The sequence below is a fragment of the Camellia sinensis genome, chromosome 12 (genome assembly GCF_055761805.1).
Source record: "Camellia sinensis isolate YWXY chromosome 12, ASM5576180v1, whole genome shotgun sequence".
In the NCBI taxonomy this organism is placed as follows: Eukaryota; Viridiplantae; Streptophyta; class Magnoliopsida; order Ericales; family Theaceae; genus Camellia; species Camellia sinensis.
The window spans coordinates 135517686-135526041 of record NC_138972.1 but is presented as its reverse complement, the minus strand read 5'-3'; the positions used below and the strand labels follow the sequence as shown (position 1 = coordinate 135526041).

The 8356-nt window shown below is 36.5% G+C and overlaps 1 protein-coding gene across 1 annotated transcript; it reads left to right on the top strand.

The window, feature by feature from the left end:
- Window positions 1-696: 696 nt before the first annotated feature.
- LOC114265118 (F-box protein SKIP22-like) lies at window positions 697-2435 on the top strand. The gene is made up of 3 exons (XM_082897282.1): window positions 697-751; window positions 1582-1739; window positions 1794-2435. Exons 1-3 carry the CDS (start codon window positions 697-699, stop codon window positions 2433-2435), a joined length of 855 nt encoding a protein of 284 aa, XP_082753408.1.
- Window positions 2436-8356: the final 5921 nt, after the last annotated feature.

The following is an 8356-nucleotide window of genomic DNA, read 5'->3' as shown; positions in this document are numbered from 1 at the left end:
TTTTTTAAAAAAAAAATTAAAATTAAAATTAAAATTAAAATTAAAATTAAACAAAGTGATGATGATAATACGGATTAATTAAAAAAAAAACACAAATCAAACTCTAGCATAGAAACAAAACAAATCTGAAATCTATATAAACAAATTCGACATTCTGTTTTTCTTTTTGTGAGTGAAGCAAGAAGAAAACAAAAAGAATTCTATAAATCTTTCGATTGGTGGAAATGACTCGGCATGGTCCAGCTTTAATTTGCATGTTTGAGTGAAACAAAAAGAAAGAAAAAAAGCTCTGAAGCTTTCATTTGGTTCAGTTTCTGTTCTGAAAGAACATGAAATAAAAATAAGCCCCAAATTCAACCTAAAGACTCCAATAAATCCAATAAATTTTTTTCGATCATATCATATTTAACATAGATAGAAAACCCCAATAAACCCAATAGAAAACCCGCAAAAGATCAAGGAGCGAGAAAACCCAATAGAAAACCCCAACCTAGAAAAGAGAGTAAACTCACGCCATGAAGCTTTACAAGAGGAGAGAAACTTCGTAAAGGAAAACATACACATAAATCCTTTATAAATCAAAATACACATAACCCCTGTAAAGGAAAAAATCAAGTGAAACTTCTACGAGGAGAGAAACCCACAAAAATATCACTTGCAAATTTGTAAGTTGTAGTTTACCTCTGAATGGTTGCGATGTCGTCGCAAGAGGAGAGAAGCAAAATAGGAGGGCAAGAGAAGAGAGTCAATGGTTAGTGGTCAGTGGTCAGAGAAGAGAGGATAGCAAAAGGAGAGGAGAGGTGGTCAATATTCGGTGAGTGGTGGTGTTGTCGCGAGAGAAGAAAGAGAGAGAGGAGAACGTATAAAAGAGAAGGGATTTCTCTGAAATGAGAAAAATAGAGGATTTTGGCAGAGATGAAAGAGGAGAGAGAAAGAGCAAAGGGCTAAATCTGGACCATCCAGAGTGAATAACAATATTGATCTCAACCATTGAAATGTCCTTGTAAGACAAATGAGAGTAAGACATTTTCAGCCCTTGGATTGAAATAATCTAATGATCCTCATTTCGACACGTAGACATTTTTAGCCTTGAATTCAAAAATAGCCTTCCATTGTTATATAGATTTTTCTACTTTTTTAATCAAAAAGTACACTTATATAACACATTCCAAACAACCTAAGGCTGATCTGCTTGTATTCTCTCTTCTCTCTCGATTTGTCTGTTGGAAATTAACAAATCTACGTTAAATTTTCATCTACGATTCACCCCATGAAATTGAGACTTAGATCTTCTGAAACCAAAGAAACCCTAAAAATCAAAGTACCCACACCATGCTCGATTCAACACCTCAAAGAAATTGTCACTCAGAGACTCACTTCTTCATCTTCTTCTGCGCCAATTTCTATATCGCAAGGATGAGCTTCTTGGTTCTTCGCCTCAGGACTCTCTCTAATCTCTAGGTATTACCTCAGGTGATCTCATCTTCTTCACTCTCGATCCTAATTGTTTTTCCTCCGAAACCTTAATTGTCCAATCTAATAGTTCATAATCTCAGAATTCATAAAAAACCCTAACCCTAGAATCCAGTTCTCAGAAAGAACGAAATTTGGATACCCAGAAGGAAAAAACCCTAGATTCTGAATCTGTGAAGAATGAAACTCGAGAATTAGATACCCAAAAAGAACAAAAAATGCTAGGTTTAGATACCCAGATGGATGATGGTGGTGATAAGTCTATGGTAAATATGGGAAAGTCATTTTCTATGCCTGGTTTTTTAAGGAAAGTGTTCTAGAAGGAGGTGGGTGAAGGGGATCGTGGTAATCACAAGCTGCTGGTGATTGTTGTCCATGCTATTGTGATAGATTCTGGCATTGTTAGGTTTGACTCCGTTTCAAGGAGAAGGGTTGAAGGGTTTTATTTTCCAGATGAATGGCCTTCATTGCAATTCATTATGTCTTTGCCGTACACTCTTCCTGAGATCATTAAGCAGGGTCCTATTACAATTAATGGGATTGAAATAGTGAAATTGAAGTTTCAGAGTTTGGGAAAGTTTGTTAATGTGTATGGATCTTTAGCTAAGAATGATTCTGGGCTGTATGGGGTGTGCTTAGGTGAGGAGCATTTGGTTTTCTTCTTGAACCTTATATGGGCAAATTGTGATTCAATTGGTGAGATGAATGGAAAAGAAAGCTTCTCTAATTCACATGCTGCGAGGGAAGTTTTTGAATTTTTGAAGACTGTAAAGGATAAGCCTACATTGCCCCTCTTAATAGATTTATGTGAGAGGGCTGGTTTGGCTCCTCCACCGTGCTTTATGCGCCTTCCAACCGACTTGAAACTTAAGATTTTAGAGTCTCTTCGTGGTGTTGATGTTGCTAATGTGGGATCTGTTTGTTCTGAATTATGCTATTTGTCATCTAATGATGATTTATAGAAACGTAAGTTTGTGGAGCAGTTTGGCAACGCGGAGGGATCTTAGGGAGAGAGCCATTGGAAAGAAAAGTATGCGAAATATTGGAAGACTAGAAAGAAAAAGAAAGCTAGTTGGAGAGAATCTGTGTGAGAGTAGAGCCTTGGTGGCCTGGTGTCATGATTCGAATCCACCCCTATGGATTAAGCTCATAATCGACCAGCAATCATGAGATTACCTATGGCCTCAAACAAAATTAGACATATAATAGGGGCCAAACGGAAGCAGACTTAAAAATTTTGTCTAACAAGTTGTTCTTACATGGTAAAACAAACATTCCATAATAACTCACACGTATAGACAAAATTAACATTTCATGTGTCTAGGACCTTTCAAACATAACAAAAAGCTTATATACATTGTGATCCAACATATTCACCAAAATAACAAAAGGGAAATCAAAAGTAAAAGAAACAAAACAAAGTCTCATGCATGATTCGGGATGATTACACAAAAACTTGACTCCTCTCATGTCTTTCACTGGGGCTGGGTTTGGATATCTTTTTGCTCACCTACATACACATAAATGGGAGTGAGCGATAACCCAGTGAATAATATTAAAATAAAGAATGAAATTTGTAGCAGTCATATCAAATGGCCTTAGGCCCATTCATGAGTCTATCTAATACATCAAACGGCCTTAGGCCCAAACTTATCAAATGCCCTCAGGCCCAATTCATTCTTATCAAGCGACCTCAGGTCCAATTTGTTCGTGTCAAACGGCCTTTGGCCTATTTGTTTACGTCAAATGGCCCATGGCCCAATCATTTATGTCAAACAACCTTTGGTCTAATTGTTCATGTCAAACGACCTTTGGCCCAATCGCTCATGTCAAACGGCCTTAGGTCCAATCATTCATGTCAAACGGCCTTAGGCCCAATCATTCATGTCAAACGGCCTTAGGCCCAATTCGTTTATGTCAAATAGTCTTTGGCCCAATTCTTTTTCATATTCGTATTTATGTGTGTCACATATTCATGATCATAATCATATTCGTATTTAATTAGTCTTATGCAAAAGACTGATTTATCCACAATTCAGAATACAAATACATAAGGCACATACAGAAGTAACGCTTGGAAAATAACATACTTGAACATATCTTTAATAAGATATTACTCACAGTGATCTGGCAGATAATTTGCCCATGTGCTTGACCCTACATATATCATAAACATAATGGGTCACAAGTGATTCGATTTGTTCTTAATTTGTATATTCCTCTTAGGTCTCTTTCTTATCTTCTTAGTCCATTTACAATGCTCAATGTATGGTTAAGAGTGCTTAGAAATGAAAGAGAACGGAAAACAAATCACAAAACCATTTTTCAAAATTTCTGAAACAAGGTTCTCCGCTCGAGCGTAGCTTTGGCCACTCGAGCGGACCCCTTTGATCTGTAAAAGTACTAGTTGTGTCAGGACCTAAACTCGCTCCTGTAGGTTTAGCATCATGACCAGCCAGTAATCATAAATTACCTACGGCCTTTTGTAAAAATGAACCTCTTAATATAAAGTATAGGGCTTAGCGAAAATTTGAAACAACATAGAAATTATCCATTGAGCTGTGAATGTATGAGGAGAACTAATATAATAAGCAAAGTTTCGATTTAAAAGTACATTTATCACAATTATACAAAATTCATGTCTTGCAAATTTACAACCCCAACTATAAACAAATACAAAACCATTGAAATACACAAAAAGGGGTTCAACTAGCATAGCTCCTCCTGAGCCTGATCAATTCATTTAGAAGCTCCTCAAAAGGGCTGACCCGTGTAGACTCAAGGCTTTCTAACTTTGATGTTCAGCTTGCCTACCTAAATATATATATATAAACAAATAGTGAGCTAGAGCCCAGTGAGTAATAACAGAATAAAGAGGTTATGTGAATGAAGTTCGATAACATGCTTGTCAAGATTCTTGTTTCAAATCTTCATATCCAATAAATTTCATAATCGATGTCATTCAATATCAAATATGTGGTACACCCATGAACAATAACATTCCAATCATAGTGGAGCAAAACCAATGGACCAAGAAGGGTCAAGCCAATAGACCACGAAGGGCCAAACCAATGGACCACGAAGGGCCAACACTAGAGATCTCTGTGTAATCCAATAGTCATGGTATTGTTACCCCCCACGCAAGGACCTACATCCAATGGTCGTGGTATTGTTACCCCCAAGCAAGGGCCTACAACCAATAGTCGTGGTATTGTTACCCCCAGGCATGGGCTTATGTTCTATGGATGCCACAAATACATTTCAAAAATGAACTTCATTCATCATTACAAAATAACTTTTCGATAAACCATCCAATCAGTCACATATTGATTCCAAAGCAATAACAATTTCGAAAATAATATTACTTGAACATATCTTTATAAAGTTACTACTCACAGTGGTTTGAGTTGTCACTAAGCCTCGGGCGTCCACCTAAACAAAACACATAACAGAAGCACAATTGAAACATCAATTCATTTTAATTCAATTCTACTCATGTGTTTCTAACTCATTCTATGATTATATGAGTTCAAATGGTGCCTAAGAATACTTGGAGTCGCATGTGGATACAAATATGCACTTAAAAGAGTTAGTGAATTTTTGTTGAAAATATGGTCTCCGCTCGAGCGCAACTTTCTTCGCTCGAGCGGGGTTTCACATGCAAAGGTGGTCGTTCGAGCGTAACTCCTATCGCTCGAGCGGTCTACAAAAGTACTGGTTACATAAAATTCCTACTCGACGGTTGCTCGAGCAGAAGACTGAGAAAAAGGGTCCTTGCTTGAGCGCCACTTTGGTCGCTCGAGCGGCCTGTAAAATTTTATAAATCTTATGGGAGCTCGATTTTCACACTCGAGCGAGGCTTTTCTCGCTCGAGCAAACAACACGAATTCTGGAATTTCCAGAACTGTGTTTGAGCTTCAAGGTTGATATTCAAAGTCTCAAAATTTGTGTTTTTGGTACAAAAACTTGGAAAATCATTATGTAACATGAAAATACTTCCAATTTGAAACCGTTTGATCGAAATCATGCTTCAATTGTCCAAGTTCAAGCTTAAATTTTCAAGTTGAAGCCATGCATGTTATGGATTGAGCCTCATTCATGTTAAAACACCACTAAGTGATATGAAATGCATGAATTCATGGATGATCTTTAAGCTCATGCCTCCTAAGCTTCATACATGTATGAATTTCAAGAAATCTTAGCTCAAAAATGAAAGATTACGCATGCATGTGCATAATTCAACTCAAATTCATCATATCCATGGTAATTCATGCTCAATCTACTCAAATTCAAACAAATGATCCCCTAACTCCAGAACTTAGTTTCTACATGACTTAATTCCAAGAATTGGCTTGAGTTTTAAACCTAATGTGTGAGTTCAAGTGTTGGACTAGCTCAATTCACCAAAACTCTAGCAATTCACTTCAATCTCCTCTTTTTCTCTCTAATGTTGAACTCTCCTTCCTTCTCTCTCAATTCTCAGCTAAGTGTGTGTATATATGAGCTTATAAGCTTATTTAGAGCTATTTATATGGTGTGATTAAGTTAGCCTAATCACATATGATTAAGGTTAACTAGTTAGGCTTAATTCTAGTTAATTCAATCAGTTTGTTCCAATTATTTTGATCCAAATAAATTTTTAATTAAAGTTACCATAAAATTCTAAATATTCTAATTAGCCTATTGGGCTAGTCAATTTCAGTTTCTGAAGTCATCTAAGTTCTCAATTTATGTATCTAAGTTGTCAATTTGAATAAATATTCCATGTAATGACAGATAATCACAAAATTAAGCATGTATTCACATAAATAAACACACAATCATACAATTAGACTTAGTAAAATATCATTATACACTAGTTCGAAGGTCAGGGTCATCACAATCTCTCCCCCTTAGAAAGTTTGGTCCTCCAAACTTAGGTTACCTTCTGATGGAAATAAGTGCGGATACCGCTGCCGTATCTCTTTTTCTCTCTCCCAAGTAGCCTCATTCCCATAATGTTCTTTCCATTCGACTTTCACCATAGGGATTGTTTTATTCCTTAATTGCTTCACTTGCTGATCAATGATTTGCATGGGCTATTCTTCATACATCATATTATCATCTAAGGCAGTCCGATGGGTGATCAATCACATAGAATAGATCTCTAAGATACCCACGAAACATAGATACATGGAAAAACATTATGCACTTGTTCCATTCCAGGTGGCAAAGCAATACGGTAAGCAACAGGACCCAACCAATCGAGTATCTAAAATGGTCCAATATAGCAAGGATTCAGTTTTTCCTTTTTTCCAAATCTCATATGCCCCTTCATTGGTGTCACCTTAATGAATACATGATCTCCTGCTTCATATTCTAAGTCCCTTCTTCGCTGATCTGTATAACTTTTCTGTCGGCTCTGTGCAATTTTGAGCCTTTGCTGAATGATTTTAATCTTTTCGGTCGTCTTTTGCACAAGTTCAGTACCATAAATAGCCCTATCACCAACCTCTATCTAACAAACTGGCGATCTACATTTCCTACCATATAGTGCCTTATGTTGCGCCATGCCAATACTAGTGTGGTAACTATTATTATAAGCATACTCATCCAATGGAAAATAAGTTTCCTAGTTGCCCTGAAAATCCAAAACACACATACAAAGCATGTCTTCTAAGGTTTGAATAGTTCTTTCGGTTTGCCCATCGGTCTGTGGATAAAATATTGTACTAAACTTCAATTCTGTTCCCATTGCATCTTGCAGACTATGCCTAAATCTAGAAACAAATTTAGGATCCCTATCTGATACAATAGACACTGGAACCCCATGCAATCGAATAATTTCATCAATGTAAATGGTAGCAAGTCTATATGCAGTAAATGAAGTCTTTACAGCAAGAAAATAAGCAGACTTAGTCAATCTATCAACTATAACCCAAATAGAGTCCGTACCTCTAGGTGTCCGAGGTAGGCCAACAACAAAGTCTATAGTGATATGTTCCCATTTCCATTCTAGAATAAGAAGAGGCTGAAGCAAACCTGCTGACTTCTGATGCTCCTTTTTTTCTCTCTAATGTTGAACTCTCCTTCCCTCTCTCTCAATTCTCAGCCAAGTGTGTGTATATATGAGCTCATAAGCTTATTTAGGGCTATTTATTTGGTGTGATTAAGTTAGCCTAATCACATATGATTAAGGTTAATTAGTTAGGCTTAATTCTAGTTAATTCAATGAGTTTATTCCAATTATTTTGATCCAAATAAATTTTCAATTAAAGTTACCATAAAATTCAAAATATTCTAATTAGCCTATTGGGCTAGTCAATTTCAGTTTCTAAAGTCATCTAAGTTCTCAATTTCTGTATCTAAGTTGTCAATTTGAATAGATATTCCATGTAATGACAGATAATCACAAAATTAAGCATGTATTCGCATAAATGAACACACAATCATGCAATTAGACTCAGTAAAATATCATTATACACTAGTTCGGAGGTCGGGGTCATCACAGGTTGCCTCATTTTTGCGCTTGAGCTTGACTTTGGACACTCGAGCTGAAAGTCAAAACATGTGACTGGGCACTCGAGCGTAACTCCTCACGCTCGAGTGGACATCAATGTCTACAAAACTTCTGGAAGTTAACATTTTATGCTCGAGCAGTGCATTCCATACTCGAGCGGACTCGACGAATTCTGGAATTTCCAGCATGCTGTTTGAGCTTCAAATTTGCATTCAAATTGATGTAACCTGCATGTTATGACCCATAATTCACTTGTACATCTTTTAACACGATACAAATACTAAATTTACAACATTATGAAGCTTAATTCCCATGAATCAATTACATGCATACTCAATTTATACCAAACTTATTTCCAATACTTCAAATTCATGAAACTCAAGC

Excerpts from the sequence above, each read along its gene's own strand:
- LOC114265118 (XM_082897282.1), top strand. The coding sequence starts at position 697 with ATGTCGTCGCAAGAGGAGAGAAGCAAAATAGGAGGGCAAGAGAAGAGA. Across the intron at positions 752-1,581 it reads GCAAGAGAAGAGAGTCAATG|AATCCAGTTCTCAGAAAGAA; the intron begins GTTAGTGGTCAG and ends CCCTAACCCTAG. Across the intron at positions 1,740-1,793 it reads ATGGTGGTGATAAGTCTATG|AAGGAGGTGGGTGAAGGGGA; the intron begins GTAAATATGGGA and ends AAAGTGTTCTAG.